Source organism: Pan troglodytes, chromosome 16 (assembly GCF_028858775.2).
Source record: "Pan troglodytes isolate AG18354 chromosome 16, NHGRI_mPanTro3-v2.0_pri, whole genome shotgun sequence".
Classification (NCBI taxonomy): Eukaryota; Metazoa; Chordata; class Mammalia; order Primates; family Hominidae; genus Pan; species Pan troglodytes.
In genome coordinates, this window is record NC_072414.2 from 92,913,865 (window position 1) to 92,941,466 (window position 27,602).

At 53.0% G+C, this 27,602-nt stretch overlaps 1 protein-coding gene and 1 long non-coding RNA gene across 4 annotated transcripts in view; one reads left to right on the forward strand and one right to left on the reverse strand.

Moving 5' to 3' along the window:
- Positions 1 to 22,153, forward strand: part of LRRK1 (leucine rich repeat kinase 1) — a 150,607-nt gene extending 128,454 nt beyond the window's left edge. For all 3 annotated transcript variants that reach the window (XM_016927549.4, XM_063795446.1, XM_063795445.1), the window contains 13 exons: positions 488 to 651; positions 1,639 to 1,778; positions 3,706 to 3,955; positions 4,844 to 5,010; positions 5,138 to 5,335; positions 6,848 to 7,125; positions 8,738 to 8,932; positions 9,871 to 10,022; positions 13,116 to 13,233; positions 14,668 to 14,784; positions 17,452 to 18,305; positions 18,728 to 18,829; positions 20,728 to 22,153. In XM_016927549.4, coding sequence (XP_016783038.1) covers positions 488 to 651; positions 1,639 to 1,778; positions 3,706 to 3,955; positions 4,844 to 5,010; positions 5,138 to 5,335; positions 6,848 to 7,125; positions 8,738 to 8,932; positions 9,871 to 10,022; positions 13,116 to 13,233; positions 14,668 to 14,784; positions 17,452 to 18,305; positions 18,728 to 18,829; positions 20,728 to 20,905 — 2,913 coding nt within the window. In that variant the 3' untranslated portion in view covers positions 20,906 to 22,153. The remainder of the gene's footprint in view (positions 1 to 487; positions 652 to 1,638; positions 1,779 to 3,705; positions 3,956 to 4,843; positions 5,011 to 5,137; positions 5,336 to 6,847; positions 7,126 to 8,737; positions 8,933 to 9,870; positions 10,023 to 13,115; positions 13,234 to 14,667; positions 14,785 to 17,451; positions 18,306 to 18,727; positions 18,830 to 20,727) is intronic.
- Positions 15,812 to 27,602, reverse strand: part of LOC467777 (uncharacterized) — a 28,219-nt gene continuing 16,428 nt past the window's right edge. The window contains exon 2 of the long non-coding RNA XR_010151819.1: positions 15,812 to 17,764. This is a non-coding gene — a long non-coding RNA (uncharacterized LOC467777). The remainder of the gene's footprint in view (positions 17,765 to 27,602) is intronic.

Genomic DNA, 27,602 nt, shown 5'->3' on the forward strand with positions numbered 1-27,602 from the left:
TTTTAATGGCATAGGAAAGGTGAGGTTTTTAAACATATACGAAATTAGAAATCCAATATGGCTTCAGCTGTTTTTCACAAACATATGGAGATAGAAAAAAAAAAATCCTGGAATAATATATACCAAAATCTGAATGATCTCTCTGCTTGGTGTTAAATTGGTGTTTTGTTTTCCCTCTTACATTTTTCTGTATTTTCTACATTTTCTAATATGAATTTTTGCTTGTAAAGTCAGAAAGGGAAAAAATTTTTAAAGGAAAGCCTATTTTTCAATTCTTTGGAAAAACTGTGTTTCCGGAATTCCCTGGAGACCCCGTCAGCTAATGCAACGTTCAATTTGGCAGCAGGGATGAGCAGCGTGGGAGGAGAGGGTGGGAAAGATGGGGGACATTTATCAAGATGGGGCCCAGCCCGGCCTCTGCAGAGCTCTGCCCAGGGCCAGCGAGGAGCCCAGAATACTTAAGCAGGGTCTTTTCTCTGTCTTTCAGCTTTTTGAAAACAAGAAGAATACTAAAAGCAGGAACAGGAAAGTCACCATTTACAGTTTTACAGGAAACCAGAGAAATCGCTGTAGCACATTCAGAGTGAAAAGAAATCAGACCATCTATTGGCAGGAAGGGCTCCTGGTCACTTTTGATGGGGGCTACCTCAGGTAGGAACACCTGGAAGCCCACCTGCCGGGTCAGCAGGTGCCACAGCAGCCACCGCGGGGCCACGTCAGCAGGATGCCTCATCCTCTTGGTGTCCAGAATTTTGCTCGTGAGAGCGGCTCGTCAGGGCAGCTTGCTAGAAATGTGAGGCCCTCCCACGAGTGTCCCAGAGGCTCGGGTCTCCTTACCCCTGCTGAGCCCCCCCTTGCAGGACGGGAAAGGCAAAGGCAGATGTGGCGGCCACAGCTGAGGACTTGAGGGACGTGGCGGCCATTGAGCTCAGGAGAGCCTCAGGCACTTCCCATGGTTATTCAGGTCACCATGGTGACCTTGCAGCCATCCTGCCCGTCCCCTTGTTCTGTGAGAAGCCAGGCTGGGGACAGGGGACGCTGAGACTCCTCAGCCCCCATCTCCACTGCCCATAACCAGACACGGAACTCAGCTCCCTGTGCCATTTATTCTTGGTTTTTTGAGAGCGGTAGACCTAAAGTCAGCTCAACAGGTTTAACGAATGATAAACACCCAAGATTATTTTAATGTTTACAACGAACTTTGCAAAATATTCTTCAGCTCTGTGAGAGGAGAAGAAGGGAAAAGGGGAGGTAACTTTACAGAGGGCTTGATTGGCACCTGCCTCTTCCACATAGATGTTCTCACTTAAGGCCCAGGGTTGCTGCTGGACAGATGAGCATACTGAGGTTCAGGGAGGTCTGGGAACTTCCTTAGGGCCTCACCTGAGGGTCAGCTCCCAGGCTGAGCATCCCTGACTGCAATCTTCCTTGTGCCTCCTTCACCAGGCCAGGTCCGGGGCAAGAACAAGGCAGGGCCACACACACGTACATACAGGGAGGAGTCCCCCATCGGTCCTGCAGGGCACAGAGTCTCTCCAGGTCCCCGGGGGTTGGGTCCTGTCCCTGGGGGTAGGGATATCATCCCAGGGTCCCCCAGAGCCAGATCGCAATGGGCTCCTTTTGGTCTCTGGATTGCAGTGTGGAATCTTCCGACGTGAACTGGAAAAAGAAGAAAAGCGGAGGAATGAAAATTGTTTGCCAATCGGAAGTGAGGGACTTCTCAGCCATGGCTTTCATCACGGACCATGTCAATTCGTTGATTGATCAGTGGTTTCCCGGTAAGAGGAGATGCTAGAAGCCAGCCCTCATTCATGCTAATATTTCTGATGAATCAGGGTGGGGCTGCTGCTTTCGGGGTGGACAAAAATCCCACTGGGATTCAGCCCAAGAAAACTAGGGGGTCTTAACAGCACTTTGGTGGGAGTCCTGGCCCCCGAGAAGTCCAGCTCTGTCACTGGGGGGAGTCCCACAGGGAGGATTGGGCTCGGACCCCACTGGGAATGTGCAGGGAAGCGGCCTGCCAGCTGCCCACAGGCGTGGCAAGAAAGATGACACTGGTACCACGAGTGGTCCACGGAGATGCTCAGTGTGAGCTCACACGTGTCTTGTTTTCACAGTGAGGACTGTGTGGCTGAAATTGCAGGGGAGCCGGCAGATGGAAATTTATCCCCTGCGCAGGGGCAGGGATGGAGGGGAGCCATGGCAGCCAAGGGGCCTTGCTCTCCTTCCCTGCCACCCCACCCATCCCGGCGGTGATCAAACCACTAACACCGCCCTTCTCAGACCCTTTGGATCTGTTTCTTCATTGATAGTTCACCCAAAAGAAGTACTCTTTGAGTGAAGTTCCTGAGGCCTCCTGTTTGTTTTGCTCCTGGGGTGGAGAGGACTCCCAGAGCAGCCTGCCAGGGGGAGGCCATCTGGGGTTTAATGGGGCAAGCAGCTGTGGGAGGGGCTGCCCCGAGAGCTTCAGCCCTGAACGCTGGAGGCCAAGCAGCTCTGGGACAGGCTGCCCGAGAGCCTCAGCCCCTGAACGCTGGAGGCCAAGCAGCTGTGGGAGAGCGGGTTTGGAATTCCAGTGCTGCCCCTTGCAAGCCTCGGCGGGTCCCCCGGCCTCCTGGGCCGGCCTCACCTGCATGCAATGCCTGCATCCCAGACAGCATCAGGGAAGGTGGCTAAGAGGCAGTGGCAGAATGCACTCAGGATACACATTCCAGATCCCAGGGTCTGGTCTCTGTCAGGGTTGGGGTCCTTCACACTGTTGGCAGGAAGGGTGACCTACAAGGAAAAAAGGCTTAGAAAGGAACCCTCGGAGAAGGCAGTTGGGTGTGTGTGTCATGGTGATTTGGGAGGCACTTGGCTGTCTAAGGGGGCCCTTAGGCCCATGTGAACCCTTCTGGGCACTTTGCAGCTCCCCACCAGCCAGTGTTCCCCCCACAGCAGGTGCTGGGCAGTTTGACAGGTGGGTCCCTTAGACAGTCACCTGAGATGGAAAGGGCTCTGGTGAGCACCTGAGACAGATCGCCTGGAGCCAGCATCCCCAGCCAGGGGCCCCTCCCAACGGGATGCCTTACACATGGACCTGCAGATATCAGATGTGCCTGGAAAGTTCTAGGCATCCACCTCCTACCTTGCATGAAGCAGGCAGTTGGCCTGCCCTGAGGGCACCTCCACAGGGCACCTTGGAGGGTGTTTCTCTGCACCTCCTCTCAGAGGCGTGGGGGGATCCCGTGTCCGGTGACTGAGTTTCGTCTATGATAATTTGCACTCATTTCTGCCCCTGCATTGCCCTTCATGGACATTGTAAACCTGATGTTTCTAATTGTAAGACAGGTGCCTTCCCCACTGCCGTGATGGTTGGAGGATAGCTCACACCTAGTCTGTGATGACCTGTTAGGGCCCAGTCATGCAGGAGGGATCCCCACCCTCCTCTCAGGCCCCCCAGCCAGCCTGCTCAGTGTCCCGACCACTGGACAGTTCTCGGAAGCATCCTGAACCCTCCCTGGACACATCTTTCAGGACAAACAATTGCGCTCTCCAAAAAGGCACCCAAATGTGGCAATGGGTTTCAGCCTGTCTCTTGGGTACAGGCCAGGACAGGCAGTTCCCCTGCTGCGAAGGCCTCAGGGCCTGGGGTGCAGAGTGCTGCTCGGGGGCCCTCCTGCACCACCTTCTTGTGAAGCTGTCTCCTGCTCTGTCCTTATTTAGCCCTGACGGCCACAGAGAGCGACGGGACGCCACTCATGGAGCAGTACGTGCCCTGCCCGGTCTGCGAGACAGCCTGGGCCCAGCACACGGACCCCAGTGAGAAATCAGAGGATGTGCAGTACTTCGACATGGAAGACTGTGTCCTGACGGCCATCGAGCGGGACTTCATCTCCTGCCCCAGACACCCGGACCTCCCCGTGCCGCTGCAGGAGCTGGTCCCTGAACTGTTCATGACCGACTTCCCGGCCAGGTATGCCCCGAAGGCCCCTCCCAGAACACACTGCAGGTCACAGGGGGCGTTCCTCGCTGTGCAGTTGCCGAGTGATCTCCAGGAAGACCCCTCTGGGGCGGGCAGGTGCCCCGGCCATGGCTTCCCACCAATCTCAGTACCTTTTAGGTTCCCATCCTCGGCTGCCTGAAAGGAACCAGGCTGCCGGCTTTCCATTTTGGAGGCCTTGATAGGCCCAACTGGGAAGAGTGCTTTGCAAGTGCAGCCATCCTGCCTCCCCATACGGCTCCCCCTTCCCCTCGTAGCCAGAGCTGCTCTCTCCTGAGCTGCCTCTCCTTTCCACTCCTACCTCCCCACCAGCTCTAGGGCCAGCAGATAAGTGCAGCCGGTGCTCCTCAGGCATTCAGGAAGGGGAGAGAAGGGAGAGCTCCCACCCAGAGCCTTGTTTACCTTCTTTGTCAAACGCTGACTCCTGTCTGTAGCCCTAGCGCTGAGCCTTGGACCCCTCAAATCTGTTCTTAGAGTTTATTGTACCTATGCTAACCCAAGATCATAACTAGGGAGAGAATCGGGGAGGAAATAGGAAACGTCACCTTTCAGAATAAAACTTCCAAAGGGATCCTTTCTCTACGGCCACCACTTCCGTGGGGTTCACCCTGTGCCAGCCATCACCACCTCTGAGGCCGTTCCTGTCCTGAGCCCTCTGTACTGGAGACTGAGGCTTAGCAAGCCTGCATAACCCACCCAGGTGTGCTCACCCAAAGTGGCAGGGCCGGGATGGCCCAGATCTGTCCAGCCTCACAGATGGCTTTGAACCATGACTCTCGGCCGTGGGGACAAATGACCCAGCCCAGGACCCACCCACGTCAGGGCGGGGGTGATGTGGCTGATGCCGGGCGTGTGTGGCAGGCTCTTCCTGGAGAACAGCAAGCTGGAGCACAGCGAGGACGAGGGCAGCGTCCTGGGCCAGGGCGGCAGTGGCACCGTCATCTACCGGGCCCGGTACCAGGGACAGCCTGTGGCCGTCAAGCGCTTCCACATCAAAAAATTCAAGAACTTTGCTAACGTACCGGCAGGTAAGCGGGTCCCAGGTTGGTGCTGTTTTTCTCAGACATATGCTGCCCGGGTCTAAGCTCTGTGCTGCCTTAGAGAGGCCTGAGGCTGCAGCCACCCTGCTGGCTGACACTGCGCTGTCCCTGGCAGACACCATGCTGAGGCACCTGCGGGCCACGGATGCCATGAAGAACTTCTCGGAGTTCCGGCAGGAGGCCAGCATGCTGCACGCGCTGCAGCACCCCTGCATCGTGGCGCTCATCGGCATCAGCATCCACCCGCTCTGCTTCGCCCTGGAGCTCGCGCCGCTCAGCAGCCTCAACACGGTGCTGTCCGAGAACGCCAGAGGTACCGCGGTGCGCCCCGGCCCCTGAGACCGACAGAGCCCCGGGCGCCTCCTGCCTGGCACGGGGGGTAGAGCCTCAGGTGGCCTTGGCAAGCCCAGGGCACGCCCAACCTATGGCTCGTGTGACCATCCCCTGGGTGTGAGGCCAGGCACCCCGCCAGGTCCAGTCACTAGGCAGAGCCTTGGCGAGGACGGGGGAGTGCACACACTGGAGTCGGCTGAGACCAGGCTCTGCCGTGGTCCGGGAAGCCGCTGAGTCTATTTGCCTGTAAAAGGAGGATGGTAACAGGCCTCGCTGGGAGGGCACCGAGCACGGGAGCTGCACTGAATCACTTTCTCAACTGCACACATACACGGCTGCTGAGACTCTGAGACGGCAGGGTCAGTGGGACCATATTTTAACATAAAATGTCGAAGTAATTTACTTTGAGAAAAGAGCAGCTAAACTCCAGAGTGGCCAGAGGGTGAAAGGTAGCTGTCTTTTGACTACAGAAGAAGAAATGCTATGAAAATCAATCACTTCTGCCTCAAGGGAAGATAATTTTTTAAACAAAATTCTTTACTTTTTTTAATACAGGATCTCACTTTGTTGGCCAGGCTGGAGGACAGTGGTGCAGTCTCAGCTCACTGCAGCTTTGACCTCCTGAACTCAAGGCATCCTCTCACCGCAACTTCCCGAGTAGCTACAAGCACACGCCACCACACCCATCTAATTTGTTGTTGTTTGTAGAGATGGCCTTTCACCCTGTTGCCCAGGTCGTTCTCGAACTGTGAGCTCAGTCGATCCCCCCACTGTAGCCTCCCAAAGTGCTGGAATTACCGGCATGAGCCACACGCCCAGCCAAACAAAATGCTTCTACTTGCCTCTCACCCCTTTACGTAGGACAGCCTTGACCTGAGATGAACTCCAGAGGTTTCGAACCCTTGCTCATTCAGCAAAATGCCAGCAATTCCAGGAATAACATATCATGAATGAAGCTACAGTGATGAGCATTTCTATCCTAAATACTGTTTCACTTAACCAGGCCATTCTCTGTCCCTTATGGCAGTCTGGTGAATAGTGAGAATGTGTCAATGGAATATAAAGTATCTAAGGGCCAGGCGCAGTGGCTCACATGTGTAATCCCAACACTTTGGGAGGCCCAGGCGGGCAGGTCGCTTAAGGCCAGGAATTCAAGACCAGCCTGGCCAACATGGTGAAACCCCATGTCTACTAAAAATACGAAAATTAGCCAGGCATGGTGGCACACGCCTATAGTCCTAGCTACTCAACTTGGGAGGCTGAGGCATGAGAACTGCTTGAACCCTGGAGGCAGAGGTTGCAGTGAGCCAAGATCGTGCCACTGCACTCCAGCCTGGGTGATAGAGGGAGACTCTGTCTCAATAAAAGAAAAAAGAAAAAAATATAAAGTATCTAGGGAGATCGGAAGACAAAAAGACAGTTGTTATCATGATAATTTGATTCTATCACAACTGAAATTTTGATACATTTGAAAATTGTTTTTCTTTGCAAGATTCTTCCTTTATACCCCTGGGACACATGCTCACCCAAAAAATAGCCTACCAGATCGCCTCGGGCCTGGCCTACCTGCACAAGAAAAACATCATCTTCTGCGACCTGAAGTCAGACAACATTCTGGTGTGGTCCCTTGACGTCAAGGAGCACATCAACATCAAGCTATCTGACTACGGGATTTCGAGGCAGTCATTCCATGAGGGCGCCCTAGGCGTGGAGGGCACTCCTGGCTACCAGGCCCCAGAGATCAGGCCTCGCATTGTATATGATGAGAAGGTACGTGCCTGGATCCCCTGGCCCAGCCCCACAGTGTAGGAGCCCAGCCCTGAGGCTAGCCGGGCAGTCCTGGAGGCACCTGAAGCTTCAGGGCTCAGCATCCCCAAAAGCACATTTTTCTCACTTTCCCTTGCTCAATGAGGGAGGTTCTGGCTTGAACCAGAAGGGTGCAGGGGCCTATGTCTGTCTGCTTGTAGCAAGGTTGACTTCTCGTTAGCCTCAGCGTTCTCAGACCTTGATTCAGTAACATTGTAGAGGCTGTAAACAGCAGATGAAGAGTCCGAGAGAGAAACAGGTCTGGATTTGGGCTCCAACTCACATTTAGATGTCCACAGTGAGGACACAGGACCAGCTTTGCAGGGCACTCAGGAGGAGCAGATAGAATAAGGATGGTAAAGACCCTTGGCCTTAAGTCCCGGCCACAGGGTGCTGGCCAAGTTGAATGCCAAACCAGGAGAAGAGTGAAAGAACAAGCTGGCATCCCCTGGCAACTGCACTGCCAGCCTCAGTTGAGACAGTGACTAAATGTTGATCTTCTGATAACATTTATCCCTGATGGCTACTTGGTAGATGCAGGCACACACACAACTTGAAGTCATCTTACCACGCATGTATTCCATCTAGTGCCAGCCTTGTCAATTGATCACCCAGCATTAAAATTCCCTTGTCTATAATTTCTTATTATCTGGTGATTCTACAGATGGTCATTGACTAATTCCTGTAGGAATGACCTGTGCATGTATGGATTAGCTCAGCACCTGTGGTTGTTGCCCATAGGAAAGGCAAATCAGAGCAACAAAAATAAGCGCTTCATAATAGTAGCTGACTTCAACAAGGAGGTCACCTTGAAACTCAGATTATCATGGAAACATTCACATTTAAAATTCTCAAGTCTATCTATCTCAGTCATTCTCCTGCTAAAATGTTATTTCTTGGCCCTTATAGGGGTCTGTATAAATTTTTCCTTGCTGGACCTTTTTGATTATGAAAATTAGAGGAGACAACATGTTGTGATCCAGGAGACACTCCTTTTTCTATGAGTTGCAATACATAGCACTTTTAGTACCAAGCACATTAAGCTGAGGGTGTGTGTTTTCCTGCCTTGTCTTGGTACTCAAGAATAAGGACCATGACCTCCTTGGAGTCCTTAATCAGTGACTAACAGCAAGTTCTCAGTGTGTTTTATTGGATGGATGGAAGGATGGATGGATGGATGGGACAATGGGCAAATGGACAATATGGTGGGAAGTCAGATGGATGGGTGGATGGAAAAGAGGAAGGATAGGAAGACGGATAAATGTGCAGGACAGGTGGTCGGATGGATAGATGGATGGACAGATGAGAAGAATGGATAAATGTACAGGAAGACAAGCAGATGGATGGATGGATGGATGGAAAGAAGGAAGGGTGAGAAAATGGATAGATAAATGGATGGAAGAGAAAGTGGTCAGATAGGTGGATGGATAAATGGACAGAGGGACATGGTCAGGTGGTTTGTTGAATGTTTGTTTTCCTTGTCTAATTGTGTCTCCCTGGTCCCTCCACCTGAGGGCCACCTTGTGAAGGCCACTGGGCCCAGGCAGGGACCTGACTTGGCTTGTTCTGTGCCCAGGTAGATATGTTCTCCTACGGAATGGTGCTCTACGAGTTGCTGTCAGGACAGCGCCCTGCACTGGGCCACCACCAGCTCCAGATTGCCAAGAAGCTGTCCAAGGGCATCCGCCCGGTTCTGGGGCAGCCGGAGGAAGTGCAGTTCCAGCGACTGCAGGCACTCATGATGGAGTGCTGGGACACCAAGCCAGAGAAGGTACTTGGGGGCACAGAGCCCAGGGCCTGGGACCTCCTGCCATGTGAGGAAGCTGTGGGTCCCCAGGGGGTGTGTGCCTGGCTGCCCAACCATCACCATTGGCAACCCTTCTCTGCTCATTTCTTCTAGAGGGTGATGTTTGCTGCTCCTAACATACCTACTTTCATTGTCTTTGTGTGTGCGTGTCACTCTTACGAAACAAACTTCCTTTTCCTCCCCGACTTTTGTGTTACTTCACCGTGCAAACAAAGTATATAAACCCCTTTATAACAATACAGTCCCTATGCAAGAACAGAGAGAATGTGGGAGTCTCTTTGTAAAGTGATGGGGAAAAGGTTTCGTTGTGAGAATCAGGGATCATATTACAGTGTTCAGGCTAGTTTTTTGTCGGTGGTGTTTTTGTGTTTTTGGAAGAGGCTAGTGGTTTCAAAGTTAAAACTCATTTATTAAATCAGACAGAGCTAGTTTAATGTATGGGGAGTAAACAGGGTATTCTTTAGAAGAACTCATGTCCTTATCTGGGCATGGTGACATGGACTTATAGTCCCAGCCACTGGGGAGGCTGAGGCAGGAGGATCACTTGAGCCCAGGAGTTTTGGGCTGTGGTGCACTATGCTCGCACCTGTGAGTAGGTTCTGCACTCCAGCTTGGGCAATATAGTGAGATGAAGAGTGTATGTCCTTGGGCCTGGGTTGGAATACCCAGGGTTCAGCTAACCTGACCAGATGAGCTTAAATTGCCAAGCCAAAGGTGACCCAGATACCTGGATGGGTTTGCTCCTGACGTCTGAAGCTGTTTCAGCCTCTTGTTTGGATCTAGTCTGAATGAACAGAATCCCTCATTCCTCCCTGGTTGGGGCTGGCTGATCTCATGGGCAGAACGGGCACCAATCTGGCTGTAAGTGACCTTGCTCTCTTCTGGTGGCTTCTCTCCCTCAGCGACCGCTGGCCCTGTCGGTGGTGAGCCAGATGAAGGACCCGACTTTTGCCACCTTCATGTATGAACTGCGCTGTGGGAAGCAGACAGCCTTCTTCTCATCCCAGGGCCAGGAGTACACCGTGGTGTTTTGGGATGGAAAAGAGGAGTCCAGGTAAGCTCCTGTGGTCTGCCCTGCCCCCTTTGTATTTGGGGTGGCAGGCTGCCGTGGAATCTGGGAACACAGTCGATGTTGACCACAGTGAGAATTATTTAGCAGACGGTAGGGTCCAGAACCTGGTTAGACTGCACTCAAGAAAGAGCAGGGAGAGCAGAAGAAAGTCCACACAAAGAGACGTGCATGTATGGTTTTGTGGTTAAGAGATGCCAAAAATGGGTAGTATCTGCCAGGGTGTCTGGGGACGTGAGGGCACTGTGGCATGTGCCTACAGTCCTAGCCACTCCAGAGGCTGAGGCAGGAGAATCACCTGAGCCCAGGAGTTCAAGTTTAGCCTGAACAACATAGCAAGACCCCATCTTTTAAAAAATTAGAAAATTTAAAACATTTTTAAAAAGGAAACGAGGCCTGTCGGCCTGGTTACGTGACTTTCTCAAGCATGTTCTGCTGCCCCAGATTGCAGAAGGGGCAACGGGGTGGGTGTAAACAGAGCTGGGGTTTTGCCAAAGGGAGAGAGGGGCAGGGGCATTGGGGTGTTTTCAAGGGAGTGATACAGAGATGGACCAAGGAACCTAAGTGAGGCCACAAATTCAGGGAGCACAATGCAAAGTACTAAAGGATCCTAGGTATTGCTAGAGTTAAAAAAAAAAAACTCAAGAGTTATGGTATCAGGTGGGATGAGCTGAAAAACTAGGAGGTGGTGGTCAGACAAGACGTGCTTGCCGTGGGGTGGGTGGGAGGCGCACAGTCGGTAGTAAAGACAGCATCTGGAGTGTGACCTTTGGGGAGGATGCCTGGGGTAGAGTGAGGAATGAGCTTGAGACATAATAAGATAAACGGAACAGACTTCGCAGTTTCTCTTAGGTCAGTCTTTGTGAGTTTGCGTCAGGTTTTATGCCACTCGGACTGAGGGTTGTGACACAGAGGCACTCTAAGAAATGATGCTGTAAGGAAGTTTTTCTGACCAGGCCTTGTGGCTCATGCCTGTAACCCCAGCACTTTAGGAGGCTGAGGCAGGTGGATCTTTTGAGTTCAGGAGTTTGAGACCAGTCTAGGAAACATGGTGAAACTTTGTCTCTACAAAAATAAATAAATAACAAAAATTAGCTGGGAATGGTGGCGAGCACCTGTAGTCCCAGCTACTCAGGAGGCTGAGGCAGGAGGATTACTTGAACTCAGGAGTTTGCCACTGCAGTGGGTGGTGATTGTGCCACTGCACTCCAGCCTGGGTGACACAGTGAGACCCTGCCTCAGAAAAAAAAGATAAGTTATTCCAAAACACAGCGATGGAGCATGCCTTCCTGATGGGATGTACTGTAAGGACAAAACAAAAAGCAAACATATTAATTAAACAGGTTTCAGTAAAGGACAAAACAAAAAGCAAACATATTAATTAAACAGGTTTCAGTAATTATACTGTTGGTAGCACTTTATGATTGTCATTCTAAGATGCTGCTTGTGGTTGTGGAGTAAGTTAATGAGTAATTATGTTGCTGTTGCTGGAAACCGTGATTTTTCAGCATGGGCTAAAGGGGAAAGAGATGTAAAGTAGGGTAAGTAAAAGCCTGCAGTTCTGAATTGATTGGATAGACTCGTGATATAGTTGAAAAATAAACACAAATATCTCAGTTCTGCTCACTGAAAAGGCCTAAAAACAAGGACCAACCAAATGCCAATATGCACCCCTAGGACCCAGACTGTGGTCTCTAAGTACCAAAGTGAACCAGGGCTCATCCGAATCATGGCAGAGTCCAGGTCTGGGGCAGGGAGTGCACCTGGAACATCTGCCACCCTAGAAGCAAGGACATCATCAGACTTCTGAGGGTGAATTGGAGGACCTTGGGCCAGACTGGTCCTGGGAGGCTGGGCCGGGCCCTGCCCTGCTGGCCTAGAGACACACACGCGGCAGGTACCTGAGATAGTTCTGCTCAGGGCTCTGAAGACTCATGCCAGAGGGAAGACAGAGGCCTCTTCCTGTGACCTGTGAAGGTTCTTTAAAACTCACTGCGGCCTGAAGAGACACTCACTCACAGGAAGGGAGGAGGGGGCTGGCCGGGAGCACATGGGCAGCTAAGCAGGGGAGCCAGGATAGAGCCGGACTTGAGATCTGTCTGAGAATTAAGGAAGGAAAGGAGGCAGGAGAGGCAGGGCAGACGAGCAGGTAAACAGGATACGCTTAGGACACAATTCCAGTTGCAGGGAACAGGGGCAATTATTCTTTATGACTCCCTATATTTGTAACTGTTTTCAAAGTAAAAGCTATTTGAATATCTTAGTTTTGTTTTTCTGATGCATAAAAAAATGATGGGAAAAGGAGACAAATCAAATACACCTGAAGGAAGTTTTTGTTTGCTGTATTTTCTACCATTTCTATCATCTGCAAATACGTTATCAGTCAACAGTGGTGAAGCTTTTTAAAATTTGGTGGCAGGAGAAACTTTATATTGAGAACTGCTATCCGCGAGCTTAACATAATCTCTTGAGTCTGAGGGACAGAGCTGCGTGATGCAGGGTACATAACTTCCCAGCCCCATCAGCTTCAGCCTCCTCTGCCATGCAGTGAGTGCTCAGGATGCCCGCCACAGCCTGAGGGGAGGCAGCGATGCCAGGGACAGCCGGCCTGGCGAGCCAAGGCTCTCGCAAATGACAAGCCCTTAGTTCTCAGAGCACTCGTGCTGGGAGGCACATTTTGAGTGCCCCCCCCGCCCCAACCCAATCTCCTCTGGAATTCTCCCAACTTGTCTTTAGCCCTGGCTTTGTCTACTCTACAGTGAGGAGCTCCCCGCATAACAGGGGCGGGCAGGATATGGTCGGCAGGAGGGCCCCTCCTTCATACTGGGGGCAACCGTCTCAACCCTGAGGGGTCACGGAAAGAGGACAGCCTTTCTTCCCTGGAGAATGCCCTTCCTGCGGGCGACGGTCAAGCATTACCCTTCGGGGAGAACCCGGCTCTGCCCTCTCGGAACGCAGGATGCAACCCTGGGTGGGAGCAGGGGAGGTAGACAAGGCTCGCAGCTGGCAGGCCAGGCTCAGGGAAGGAGGCAGCCCCTGGCCCCCGGGCACTGACCACACAGTTTCTGCCACTTACAGGAACTACACGGTGGTGAACACAGAGAAGGGCCTCATGGAGGTGCAGAGGATGTGCTGCCCTGGGATGAAGGTGAGCTGCCAGCTCCAGGTCCAGAGATCCCTGTGGACAGCCACCGAGGTAAGCACTGCCCACTGGGTGCAGCCCTGGGTGGGGGCCACATTCATAAAAATACAGAACTTTCAGATAACCCCCAGCGCATCCCCACGCAGTCCCCAAGTAATGCCAGGAGCCCCGAGAAGTAGCAGCCTGTCACCAGGGGCAGCTCAACCCTGCCTGTTGCTGGCTGGAGGCCGGGATTTGTGATGGTGAGGACCAGATGTAGACCCTCAGCAGGAGAAGAGACCCAGGAGGCTAGGGACGTGCCTGTGTTTCCCATAACACTGCTAGTCACTCAGCTCTGAAGGCCTCGTGCCTTCACATCAGGGAAATCAGGGAAGTCACTAGAAGGCCCAAGGAGGGGTCTTCTGAGAAGTCCCGAGAGAACTGGCCAAACACAAATGTTCTGAGGCAGGCTAGGCACAGGGGCTCACGCCTGTAATCCCAGCACTTTGGGAGGCCAATATAGGAGGATCACGAGGTCAAGAGATTGAGACCATCCTGGCCAACATAGTGAAACCCCGTCTCTACTAAAAAATACAAAAATTAGCTGGGCATGGTGGTGCGCGAGTGTTCCCAGCTACTCAGGAGGCTGAGGCAGGAGAATCGCTTGAACCCAGGAGGTGGAGGTTGCAATGAGCCAAGATCGCACCATTGCACTCCAGCCTTGCGACACTGAGATTCCATCTCAAAAAAAAAAAAAGTTCTGAGGCTGTGGGTGCGGGGATAGATTGGTGCAGCATTTCCCCAGGTAGTTTGGAAGTGTGTTCACATATGTGTCAGAAATCTCAAAAGCATGCTTACCACTTAAGCCTCAGAAATCTCAGTGTTAAGAAACATCTGACAACAGATTAGCCGAAGTAGGTGCAGCCCAGTCCCAGGCATCCAAGACATGCTCCCACAACATTTCCTCCTAGAGTGAGGAGAGCAAGGGCTCTGCCTAAAGCGTGCTGTCGCGTGGGAAGAACAGTGAACATTTCCTCCTAGAGTGAGGAGAGCAAGGGCTCTGCCTAAAGCGTGCTGTCGCGTGGGAAGAACAGTGAACATTTCCTCCTAGAGTGAGGAGAGCAAGGGCTCTGCCTAAAGCGTGCTGTCACATGGGAAGAACAGTGAGAAGAGAGCATTGTGGCGTGAGTCCACTTTGCCAGTACCAGGTGCACACACAAATACCACAGAGAACTTCTGAGAGGCTGTGCCCCCAGATCCCAATGCTGGTTTTCTCTGGGGAATAGATTATGGGCTATTTTCTGTTTCCTCTTTAGACTATTCTGTCTTTTTCAACGTTTCTACAAAGAGCAGAAATCCATAAACAACCCACCAGAACGTGTCAATCCATGTAACTTTCCAAGACCCATAGGGGATCCCCAAGTCCAAGTGCATCCTCATGGGAATGGCTTGGGAAATGCCAGACACTTTCCAGCCTGGGTCTCACAGTGGACCTGTCTGCCTCTGCAGGACCAGAAAATCTACATCTACACCCTCAAGGGCATGTGCCCCTTAAACGCACCCCAGCGGGCCTTGGATACTCCAGCTGTCGTCACCTGCTTCTTGGCCGTGCCTGTTATTAAAAAGGTGAGGTCAGGGAAAGGCGGGTGTGCAGGTCTCTGATGCGCTTCCACGCCCGGGAGGCGTCTCCTAGCTATGTCAGGGTGGTGCCTGCAGAGCCACACCTTCTAGGACCACCTGGCCTAGGATGCAGACTTAGAGACGGTGGGAGGAAAGATATCAGACCTGGTCTGTCATCAGTGCCTTCCGGTTTGCAAAAACCTAAGTCCCCAGCCAGACTGCGGGCCAAGTGAAAACCCCCTTTCACGTGCAAATGCCCGGACTCAGGTGGAAGGACTGTTGGTACAAATGGCACGGTGAGCAGTCATGCGTGTGCCCTTCCCCTTCAGAGGGCAGTGGCATCCGGAGCCTCTTCCCCACCTTCCCAGGCCAGAGCCACCCCACAGCCACTTGATCACCAGGTCCTGGAGGTCCTGATCTCCCTCCCTCCATCTCTGCCTCCCGCCAAGTTCTCACCGTCTACACCAGACGCAGTTTCTCTTTGTGCAGCATAGCCCTGCAGACTCAGCTCTTTAACCTCCTAGCCCTGGCCTTTCTAAATGAGACCCCAAGGGGCACTCTCCCCATTAAAGGCCCAGCCAGCTGTGCTGCACCTTGGGATTAGCCCCAGCCTCTGTGAGGCTGTCCTCCAGCCCCTGCTGGGCCCGGCACCCTCCCCACAAAGCACCCCACTCTGTGCTGGGCCCTTGACATCCCAGCCTCCTCCAGAAACAGCCCCTCCACGCACCTCTTCCCAGACCTGGGGCCTTGTCCCCTCCTTTGAGAAGCTGCCCCTCAGTGGGAGGCAGCTCCCTGGCTTTTCCGGGGTCCTCTGCCCACAGGATTCAGGCACGGCTCAGCCAGCTCTAGTTTCATCCCCCCTGAGGGGCCTGTCTGTGCATAGGCGCCCTCACTAAATGCACAAGAAGCCTTTACTGGTGTTGCTTTGTTAAAATGTGACTGTCATCATCCAATTCCAGTTTGCCCATCTACAAAACAGGTATAAGAAGAGACAGAAGGCCTAGCATACCCAAAGGTCTAGGCCGGTGCGCTTGGTAAATGAGTATTATTATTACTTCTGGATGGTGGCAAAATACATGAACTCTTCTCTTCACCCTTCTTCAGTTTCATTTAAAAAAAAAAAAAAAAAAAACAGGTATGAAATGAACCTTAGAGTCATTTATGACCACGGCCCCACAGCAAGGCTACGCAGCTTGGGACCAGGCCCGTAGTACCAGAGCGCAGGAGAACACGACACCAAGTGTTATTGAGGCCACCGCTGGCCAGAGCCCCCAGCCAGGGCACCACCTCCTGCACGACCAGAGGGAATAAAGCCTGCTCTGTGCAGGGCCTCTGCAGGGCCTCCTGCGCAGGGTGTCTGCCCCCTCCGAGGCCGCCAGGGCAAAGCCTGCATTCTTGCACGCGCACGCACGTTCACACCCAGCCGGGACGTGGCACTCACCGCCCTGGCCGGGGCCTGAGCCAGGACTGCAGATAGAGACCTGGAGCCTGTTTGCCTTGGCTGCCTTCTTTCCCTAAAGTCCTGGGGATGGATCTCGATATGCTTTCTTAGAGCATGTTGTCCTGGACAGTGAGCTACGGGTCTCCACTCCATTGCCCTGCACAGCCAGCCTCCTGAGCTCCCCCAGCTCCCCACAAGGAGGCTTTCTGCCCTGCCCCCTCACTGGCATGAGGCCCAGCTCCCTGCTCTGCCCTGACTCCAGCTTTGTTCTGCAGGCCTCTTCCCACCCCCACCACAGCCGATGCGGTGTCTAGGCTGCGGAGCTGCACTCTGTTCCTGGCTCTGCCCTGGGAGGTGCCCCGGGGCGGTCTGGGGTGGGCCTAGCATTCAGCAAGGTCCCTGCAACTTTGGCCTCTGCCCGGTGACCTCTGGCGGGTGTAGAAGAGCTCATGCTTCATTGAGGGGGTGGGGGGCACCCTGAGGACCCTGTCAACGTCAGCTGAAGCACAGGCATCTCGATAGATGTAAGCTGGGATGAGGGCTCAGCAGGCTGAGACAGGCCTCCAGAAGAGGGCTGAGTAGGAAGCGATTTCTTCCAGAATTAGTTCAGCAAACACATGTCATCCACTTGGAGCAGGAGCCAGGTGGAGTCACAGGGCCACCAAGATGAAGGAGACTGAGCCCTTCCCTGTGCCAGGCCAGTGCCACGGGGATGCTGGTGGGCTGGGAGCCCATCCTTATGGAACACTCTGCCTGGTGGGGGGGGTGGCAGGCAGGGGGCAGTGCACAGATGCTTGCCATGCCCCCACTGCTGTCATGTTAAGCGGCACCGAGAAAAGGGCGGGGGCACCAGGTCCTGCCTCTGAAGGAGGCCTCGGTGGCCTCAAGGAGAAGGCAGCTCCCTGCTGCTCGCCCTGCAAGAAGCTGGCAGAAGCAGAGGCAGCCCATGTGGTCCAGGTGACACGCAGCCTTACTTGGTGCCACAGGCCCTGCCTCTGGGCGGCACATTCCTTTCTTTGCTGCAGGGATGGTAGATACGGCTCTGCAGAGTCAGAGCTGCACTTCTTTAGGGGCAGCCCCGGCCGTTCTAAGAGATTTGCTGCCCTGAGGCGCACTGGTGGAAAGTGACTGCCCGCCTGGTTTGGGTGCAGATGAGTCCAGTGCCTACTCTGTGTCTCTCTTGGAATGTGTGAAATGGAAGGATGTGACACATCCCTGTCTCCTTCCTTCAGAATTCCTACCTGGTCTTAGCGGGCCTCGCCGATGGGCTTGTGGCTGTGTTTCCCGTGGTGCGGGGCGCCCCCAAGGACAGCTGCTCCTACCTGTGCTCACACACAGCCAACAGGTCCAAGTTCAGCATCGCGGACGAAGACGCACGGCAGAACCCGTACCCAGTGAAGGCCATGGAGGTGGTCAACAGCGGCTCTGAGGTCTGGTACAGCAATGGGCCGGGCCTCCTTGTCATCGACTGTGCCTCCCTGGAGATCTGCAGGCGGCTGGAGCCCTACGTGGCCCCCTCCGTGGTTACGTCAGTCGTGTGCAGCTCTGAGGGCAGAGGGGAAGAGGTCGTCTGGTGTCTGGATGACAAGGCCAACGCCTTGGTGATGTACCACTCCACCAGCTACCAGCTGTGTGCCCGGTACTTCTGCGGGGACCCCAGCCCCCTCGGGGACATGTTTCCCGTGCGGCCCTTGGACACGGAACCCCCGGCAGCCAGCCACACGGCCAACCCAAAGGTGCCTGAGGGGGACTCCATCGCGGACGTGAGCATCATGTACAGTGAGGAGCGGGGCACGCAGATCCTGATCCACCAGGAATCACTCACTGACTACTGCTCCATGTCCTCCTACTCCTCATCCCCACCCCGCCAGGCTGCCAGGTCCCCCTCAAGCCTCCCCAGCTCCCCAGCAAGTTCTTCCAGTGTGCCTTTCTCCACCGACTGCGAGGACTCAGACATGCTACATGCGCCCGATGCTGCCTCCGACAGGTCTGAGCATGACCTGACCCCCATGGACGGGGAGACCTTCAGCCAGCACCTGCAGGCCGTGAAGATCCTCGCCGTCAGAGACCTCATTTGGGTCCCCAGGTACGTTTCCCGAGGTGAGGGCACGCCCACTGCTCCTGCTCTGGGGACAGAGCAAGGGGAAGCCCCCTGGCTTCCTTACAGGTCATGTGGGGAGGCAGGTGCCGTTCTTCCAAGAGGGTTGGTTTCCTCCATTGGGAATGGAAGCGATTGCTTTAGCAAATCTAAGAGTGGCCGCACAAAAGCTTATTGCCTGCCAGAGAGCTTAAGGTGCCACACAAGGAAAGCCACAGTCAACTGTGACTCAGTTTCCACTGGGAAAATTCTCCTCTGCTTTGAGGTCTGTCCCCTCCCCATAACTTAATCCCTTAGCAGAAACTGTATGTCTATTGCCTCCCTCCCGCACCTTTCTGCACACCGGCTTCACTCCCCCGAGAGCACGGCTACCGACAAATCGCTTCCCCTTCTGGGTTTTGGTTGCTTAGGCGCGGTGGAGATGTTATCGTCATTGGCCTGGAGAAGGATTCTGGCGCCCAGAGGGGCCGAGTCATTGCCGTCTTAAAAGCCCGAGAGCTGACTCCGCATGGGTAAGACTGAGTGGCAGCTCCTTTAGGACCCAGGCAGCAGCATGAGCACAGAAGGCCCTGCAGCCAGGTCCTGCACAGTGGCTTTGCTGCCCTTCCATTCTCCCAAACAGCATAGCCACTAACGTGGCTGTAAGGCAAAGTGGAAACAAGATGGGGCCCCACAGACAGCTCCTAGGGGCTCCGCACTGGCCATGGCTGCCTGTTTCTGGAGTACCCAGTGCACCTGCAGATCAAGTACCCTACATAACGAATGTCTCCAGGGCCAGAGTTCAGCTGCAATCGACATGCAGATGCATCCAGGTCATTGATTCACTGTTCTTCCTGCCAAGCAGGAAACCCTACCCGAGGTGTCCACCTGCCCACACGGCACCCTATGGGGACAGATGACACAGGCACACCTTGTCATCTCCAAGCCTGGGGTCTCAGCTCCTGCCCTTCCTGGGCTGAGACATAGCTCAGTACCTGTCTGTGGGTGGGGACCCCCAGGATTATGCCAGTCTCCTCTGTGAAGGTATGCTGGGCAGGGTGGCCTGTCCAGGACATGGTCTACATGGCTGCAGTGATGTGAGGCTGGCGCCAGCTGCAGCTCCCCACAGTGTTTACACCCTGCACTTTGACTACCGAGCCCCACACGGTAAATCGCCCCTACGAAAAGTCCTCAGTTCAAATGTGTGTGTGTGTGTGTACTTTGGAGCTCTTCCATTTCACACTAGGCCTGTTTCCCTGCAGCATGAGTTATCCCCCATCCCTGGGCAAGTGGGTTTTTATTTCATCTGGAGCATAAGAGGGTGGAGAAACACCAGTCAGCTTGTTTCTCCCAAAGCAGGACAATGACCAAGGACATCCTTGGCAGTCGCACTCCCTTGCCTGCCAGCTTTGAACTTTTGCAGTGAGTCCTGGGCCGGTGACCCTTGCTCTGTAAGTGGTTCTGGAAGCAAGATCTGGATCTGCTCCTGAGCTCTGGCAGAGCCTGTGGGTAGAAGCCTTGAACTGATGGAGTTCCCAGCTTGCAGGTCGGGCTTCTGGAGGAAATGGGTGTGCGGCACCCAGGTTAGGACCTTGGCATACCTGCCATTAATGTTCTAACGTTTAGCTGTTGTTTTTCTCCTATTCATCCCCTATTCATCCTCTAAAGCCAGATTTTACCTCTTTCTCGCTAGAGGGAGGCTCCTCCCCTCAGGGGAGGTCCTGGCAAGGCCACGCGGAATGAGAGGTCCCTGGACATCCCAGTTTGCAGGAGCACCTCAGTGCCACGCAGGCCGCACACACGGGACACAGAGGGAGGCAAGGCAGTTAGTATGTGCTTGGGGTGGGGCACCACCAGGGCAGGGAGGCCGCACTGTGGCCCAGAAGGAAGCCTGTAGCACACCCACTGATCCTGCAAAACTGTCCACAGTTTCAAAAAATGTATATAGTGATGACTTTGGGGCAGTAGGTTTTCCATTTAATATATGATCCTGTATTTCCTAAGCCCGTAGAAACAGAATGAGAGAAGAATCTTACTGAGCTTAGTGGCAAGGGAGTTGAGTTAAACTCGGTCATGAGCCATTCACAAGCAGAAATTTGGGTCAGTGGTGTTTTCTGGACGCTTTGGGAGCTGAGTCAAGGATGCATGATCTGATTGCCTCTGTGGCCTTCCAGGGAGTCTGACCCTTACAAAGCCCATGGACGCGAACTCATGCCCACAGCCCGTCTTTGGACTTTATAAAGCCTAAGCCCACAGGCTGGCCACTGGGGAGAAGTGGTGCATCTGAGCACACCCCAGAGAGGGCTGGCAAGCAGACACACTCCCCTGCCCTTAGCCAGCTCCGCCTTCCTCAGAAGGCACAGGGGGAGGGTCCCAACCCCACCCGAGTGGGGACCCCTGTGAGTTTCCTCAGACCCCCTTCTCGCTGCAGGGTGCTGGTGGATGCTGCCGTGGTGGCAAAGGACACTGTTGTGTGCACCTTTGAAAATGAAAACACAGAGTGGTGCCTGGCCGTCTGGAGGGGCTGGGGCGCCAGGGAGTTCGACATTTTCTACCAGTCCTACGAGGAGCTGGGCCGGCTGGAGGCTTGCACACGCAAGAGAAGGTAATTCCTGTGGAATGACTGTCACACATCAGAGCTGGCTGGCCCCGGGCTGCAGCCTGACCCCTCTGCCATCGGCCTCTAGTTCTCCAAGGACCTAGAAGACAGATGGAGTTCTCCCCTGAACTCCTTGCTGCTAAGAAGTGCTGAGAAGTTACCCGCCTGGCGGTGGCTCCAGGGTTCTCTGGTTCTCTGGAGCAGAGTTCTCTGAATACCCCATCCCCCAACTGCTGATTTTACAGCCCCAGGGAAGACAGTGGTATCAGGCTGGGAGCGGCCTCCTCTGGCCTCCTCCATCAGTTTGCAGGAGCAGGGGTGGAGGATCCTGTTCCGAGCTGGGTCAAACAAAGCGGGGCCGGGCCTTCCTGCCATCCCCAGGTCTCAGATGGAATTACACTAGAGGCCCTCCACTGGGAAGCACTTGAGGTAGGGCAGGAGGGGGGCTGTGACCCCTGCCCTTTCCCTGCCAGAGACCTCAGGCTCTCAGCACATTCCACAGGCTCCTGAGTCCCCGAGGCCTGGGCCAGCTTGGGCAAGCCAAGATCAGATGTCTCTGTGTTTGGGAAGGTCTCCGTGTGGGAAAGCCCTCGGAGGACCCTGGGTGAGGAGCGTTGCCCCATCCAGAGAATGAATGAGTTCCTTTAAGTGCCACCGCCAGCAAGCCCAGAGGCCCACAGTCCGAGTGCACCCACTTAGCCTTTACATTCCTCTCCACCGACAAAAGGAAGGGGAAACTCAATCAGCAGGACTTCAGAAAGGGCCTTGTGTTTATAGCTTTGTCAAGTAAATTTGGACGCAGCTGGAGCACAAGCCCTGTTTGTTTGCACATAATAATCTTGTTTATCACTTTAAAAAATTCAGTAATATCTCAGCGGTCAGGCTTCTGGTTGTGAAATCACATTGTATGGGATTTATACCAAATTATGTATTTGCTAAACATTCACTGCACACGTGTACAGCAGAGTACGAAAAGGAACGTTGTCCACGGGATTTATGGATACAACAGCAAACATTTTATAAACTATGCACATGCATTACACACATGCACACACACATGCACGCACATGTGCAAACATAGCCACTTTTTTGTCAAGAGTTACCCTTTGGGGCTCCTTAAACCAGAATGGGAGTTTGAAAGAGAGATCATACTCCAGCTGAAGTTTGTTGACCCTTTTCTAAAATTAAAAAGATCAAATTTAGTATTTGCGGGAGATGAGACTCTTTTAATCTTAAAATAAACAGATTCTTTCAAGAACGAAGCTGTGGCCTCTGTCTTTCCAGCGCTTATGACAACAGCACAGGCTCAGTCCCTCCCAGACCCACTCGCTGTCTGGGGATAATGGGCAGCCCCTCCTTGCCCACTGTGCCAACATGCAGGTGGCCCCTGAGCAGCTTCCATGGGTGGAGACGCTGCTCTGTCAGTCACAGGCTTGGAAAAAGCAAGTCCCCCCACTCTTTTTTTTTTTTTTTAACCAGCCTGGGCACCAAGTCCCAGGGGGCTGAGGGTCTGTGCTTCCTGTCTACCTCCCTGCCATCCTCTCACCCTCATCCCACAGCAGGGTCTCAGGAGTCCCACTCTCCCTCTCCTCTCATTCCAGTGCACCACAACTGCCCAGTTAACCCCCAGATGCAAGCCAGATTCCGTCTGCCCCAGGCCCCAAGCTTTTGCTTTGGCATCACGCAAGGCCAGGCTGCTTTGCAGGCACCAAATTCACCCTCTCCTACTCCTGGAAAAGCCCAGCCCCAGGCCTCACAGAGCCAGGGGAGGGGATCTCATCACATCACAGTTAGAAATCATACAGGCCTAAAGTCCCAGCTACCCAGCAGCCAAGGCAGGAGGATCCCTTGAGCCTGGGAGTTGGAGGTTACAGTGAGCTATGATCACACCAGCTTTCTAGCCTGGGTGACAGAGCAAGACCCGACTCTTAAAAAAAAAAAAAAAAACATACAGGAAATGACTAATGAACTTGACTCCATGAAATTGAAACTTATGTGGAAAATTAGTCCAAAGCCTAAAAGACTAGCAACTGAGAAAAAAAAACATTGCAACACAAATGAGAGACAAAGACCTCACTTATCTTCATTACAGAGAGTTCGTAATGTCAATAAGAAACAGAAAACCGGAAAGGCAAACAGGTTAAAGGCATGGGCAGCAATTGAATTACAAAGAAACAGACAGACCCTTAAACATCAATGCTTGACCTCACCCAACAGCAGGGAAACAGTCTCGACAACAGTAAAATGTTGCTGGGATGGGCCCAGCATTCAGCATGGTCCCTGCAACTTTGGCCTCTGCCCAGTGACCTCTGGCGGGTGTAGAAGAGCTCATGCTTCAGTGAGGGGGTGGGGGGCACCCTGAGGACCCTGTCAACGTCAGCTGGACCACAGGCATCTCAGATAGATGTCACTTACCACCCTCATGTTGGCAGAGGGTGGTAACCAGCCAGCATCTCCTTCTTGAACACCTACTAAGTGTCAGGCACTGTGACCGGAGACACAGTCAAGAATCTCTGTGGGGTTTTTTTGTTTTGTTTTGTTTTTGTTTTTTGAGACAGAGTCTCGCTCTGTTGCCCAGGCTGGAGTGCAATGGCGCGATCTCAGCTCACTGCCACCTCCGCCTCCCAGGTTCAAGCAATTCTCCTGCCTCAGCCTCCCGAGTAGCTGCAATTACAGGCGTGCACCACAATGCCTGGATAATTTTTGTATTTTTAGTAGAAACGGGGTTTCACCATGTTGGCCAGGCTGGTCTTGAACTCCTGAGCTCAGGTGATCCACCCGCCTCATCCTCCCAAAGTGCTGGGATTACAGGTGTGAGCCACCTGCGCTGGCCGAATCTCTGCTTTTAGGAGCTCACTCCTCATAGGTAGAGTTGACAATAAGCACACAAACAAGTGAGATAGGAGGGCAGCCGGACCACCCAGTTGGGCAATTCGTGGCTTGGCCTAGGAACGTTACATTTGACTGAGGCTGGGGAGGCCTGCAGCCTGCACCAGGAGGTACAATGTGAGATTGAGGAATGGGAAGAAGGCATTCCATGGAGCTCTGAGGGCACTGGGTACTAGGGCCTTGCACATGCAAAGACTCTGTTGTGGGTTCAAGCCACTGTGTGGGAGGGACAGGAAAGCCTGGCGTGACTGCGGCCTTGAAGGAGGGGACTGCGCACACAGAATTGCAAGTGGGGGTCTCCGCAGAAGCTCCTGGCAGTTTTAAGCAGGATTATTAGATGATTTAGTCATCTTTACAACTCACTTTGCTGAATGGAGGGTGGATTAACGAGGGGGTAGTTGGAGGCTACCCCTTGGAGGGCATTCTGGACTTATCTACCAAAATTTCAAATGCACATACCCTCTGACCCAGCAGTTCCACTTAAGTATTTGGTCCTGAAATCTTTGTAAAAGTGCCCAAAGATACAGAACAAGGATGTTCACTACAGCATCTCTTAGAATATGGCCCCAAACAGGAAGCAACCCCAACCTCTATCATGAGGGAGGTCATAAAATTCCTGCACATGCAACAGTGCCATCCTCTGCAGCCTGTCAAAGAGGCAGGCAGCACTAACTGCTGGACTGGAATGTTCTCCAAGATATAATAAATGCATTTGTTTGAAAGCAGCTTGCAGCGCAGTGTGTCAGGCCTCTGAGCCCAAGCCAAGCCATCGCATCCCCTGTGACTTGCACGTATATGCCCAGATGGCCTGAAGTAACTGAAGAATCACAAAAGAAGTGAATATGCCCTGCCCCGCCTTAACTGATGACATTCCACCACAAAAGAAGTGAAAAAGGCCGGTCCTTGACTTAACTGATGACATTATCTTGTGAAATTCCTTCTCCTGGCTCAAAAAGCACCCCCACTGAGCACCCTGCCACCCCCACTCCTGCCTGCCAGAGAACAAACCCCCTTTTTCCTTTACCTACCCAAATCTTATAAAACAGCCTCACGCCTATCTCCCTTCACTGACTCCCTTTTCGGACTCAGCCCACCTGCGCCCAGATGAAATAAACAGCCTTGTTGCTCACACAAAGCCTGTTTGGTGGTCTCTTCACATGGACGCGCATGAAATTTGGTGCCGTAACTGGGGAGGGGGGGGGAACCTCCCTTGGGAGATCAATCCCCTGTCCTCCTGCTCTTTGCTCCATGAGAAAGATCCACCTACAACCTCAAGTCCTCAGACCAACCAGCCCAAGAAACATCTCACCAATTTCAAATCCGGTAAGCAGCCTCTTTTTACCCTCTTCTCCAACCTCCCTCACTATCCCTCAACCTCTTTCTCCTTTCAATCTTGGCACCACACTTCAATTTCTCCCTTCTCTTAACTTCAATTCCTTTCATTTTCTGGTAGAGATAAAGGAGACACGTTTTATTCGTGGACCCAAAACTCCAGCGCCGGTCACGGACTGGGAAGGCAGCCTTCCCTTGGTGTTTAATCATTGCAGGGACGCCTCTCTGATTATTCACCCAGGTTTCAGAGGTGTCAGACCACGCAGGGACGCCTGCCTTGGTCCTTCACCCTTAGTGGCAAGTCCCGCTTTTCTGGGGAATGGGCAAGAACCCCAACCCCTTCTCTCCATGTCTCTACCCCTTCTCCACCTTTCTGGGGGGCAAGAAACCCCCAACCCCTTCTCCTTCACCCTGAGCAGCAAGTCCCGCTTTTCTAGAGGAGGAGCAAGTACCCCAACCTCATATCTCTGTGCCCCAATCCCTTATTTCTGTGCCCCAACCTCTTATATCTCTGCACCCCAATCCCTTATTTCCACACCCCAACCTCTTATCTCTGTGCCCCAATCCCTTATTTCCATGCCCCGACCTCTTATATCTCTGCGCCTTGATCCCTTATTTCCACACCCCGACCTCGTATCTCTGTGCCCCGACCCCTTTCCCACTTTTCTGGAGAGTAAGAACCCCTGAACCGCTTCTCTCCGTGTCTCTACTCTCCCTTTTCTTTAAACCTGCCTCCTTCACTATAGGCAACCTTCCACTCTCCATTCCTCCTTCTTCTCCCTTAGCCTGTGTTCTCAAAAACTTAAAACCTCTTCAACTCACACCTGACCTAAAACCTAAATGCCTTATTTTCTTCTGCAATGCTGCTTGACCCCAATACAAACTCAACAGTAGTTCCAAATAGCCAGAAAACAGCACTTTCAATTTTTCCATCCTGCAAGATCTAAATAATTCTTGTCGTAAAATAGGCAAACGGTCTGAGGTGTCTGACGTCCAGGTGTTCTTTTATACATCAGTCCCTCCCTAGTCTCTGTGCCCAATGCAACTCATCCCAAATCTTCCTTCTTTCCCTCCCGCCTGTCCCCTCAGTCCCAACCCCAAGTGTCGCTGAGTCTTTCTAATCTTCCTTTTCTACAGACCCATCTGACCTCTCCCCTCCTCCCCAGGCTGCTCCTTGCCAGGCCGAGCTAGGTCCCAATTCTTCCTCAGCCTCCACTCCTCCACCCTATAATCCTTTTCTCACCTCCCCTCCTCACACCCGGTCTGGCTTACAGTTTCCTTCCGTGACTAGCCCTCCCCACCTGCCCAGCAATTTACTCTTAAAAAGGTGGCTGGAGCTAAAGGCATAATCAAGGTTAATGCTCCTTTTTCTTTATCCCAAATCGGATAGCGTTTAGGCTCTTTTTCATCAAATATAAAAATCCAGCCCAGTTCATGACTTGTTTGGCAGCAACCCTGAGACGCTTTACAGCCCTAGACCCTAAAAGGCCGTCTTATTCTCAATACACATTTTATTACCCAATCTGCTCCCGACATTAAAACTCCAAAAATTAAATTCCGGCCCTCAAACCCCACAACAGGATTTAATTAACCTTGCCTTCAAGGTGTACAATAATAGAAAAAAGTTGCAATTCCTTGCCTCCACTGTGAGACAAACCCCAGCCACATCTCCAGCACACAAGAACTTCCAAACGCCTGAACCGCAGCGGCCAGGCGTTCCTCCAGAACCTCCTCCCCCAGGAGCTTGCTACAAGTGCCAGAAATCTGGCCACCAGGCCAAGGAATGCCCGCAGCCCAGGATTCCTCCTAAGCCGTGTCCCATCTGTGCGGGACCCCACTGGAAATCGGACTGTCCAACTCACCTGGCAGCCACTCCCAGAGCCCCTGGAACTCTGGCCCAAGGCTCTCTGACTCCCTCCCAGATCTTCTTGGCTTAGCGGCTGAAGACTGATGCTGCCCGATCGCCTCGGAAGCCCCCTACACCATCACGGACAGCAAGCTTCAAGTAACTCTCACAGTGGAAGGTAAGTCCGTCCCCTTCTTAATCAATACGGAAGGTTCCCACTCCACATTACCTTCTTTTCAAAGGCCTGTTTCCCTTGCCTCCATAACTGTTGTGGGTATTGACGGCCAGGCTTCTAAACCTCTTAAAACTCCCCAACTCTGGTGCCAACTTAGACAATACTCTTTTAAGCACTCCTTTTTAGTTATCCCCGCCTGCTCAGTTCCCTTATTAGGCCGAGACACTTTAACTAAATGATCTGCTTCCCTGACTATTCCTGGGCTACAGCCACACCTCATTACTGCCCTTCTTCCCAATCCAAAGCCTCCTTTGCATCCTCCTCTTGTATCCCCCCACCTTAACCCACAAGTATAAAACACATCTACTCCCCACTTAGTGATCGATCATGCACCCCTTACCATCCCATTAAAACCTAATTACCCTTACCCCACTTAACGCCAATATCCCATCCCACAGCATGCTT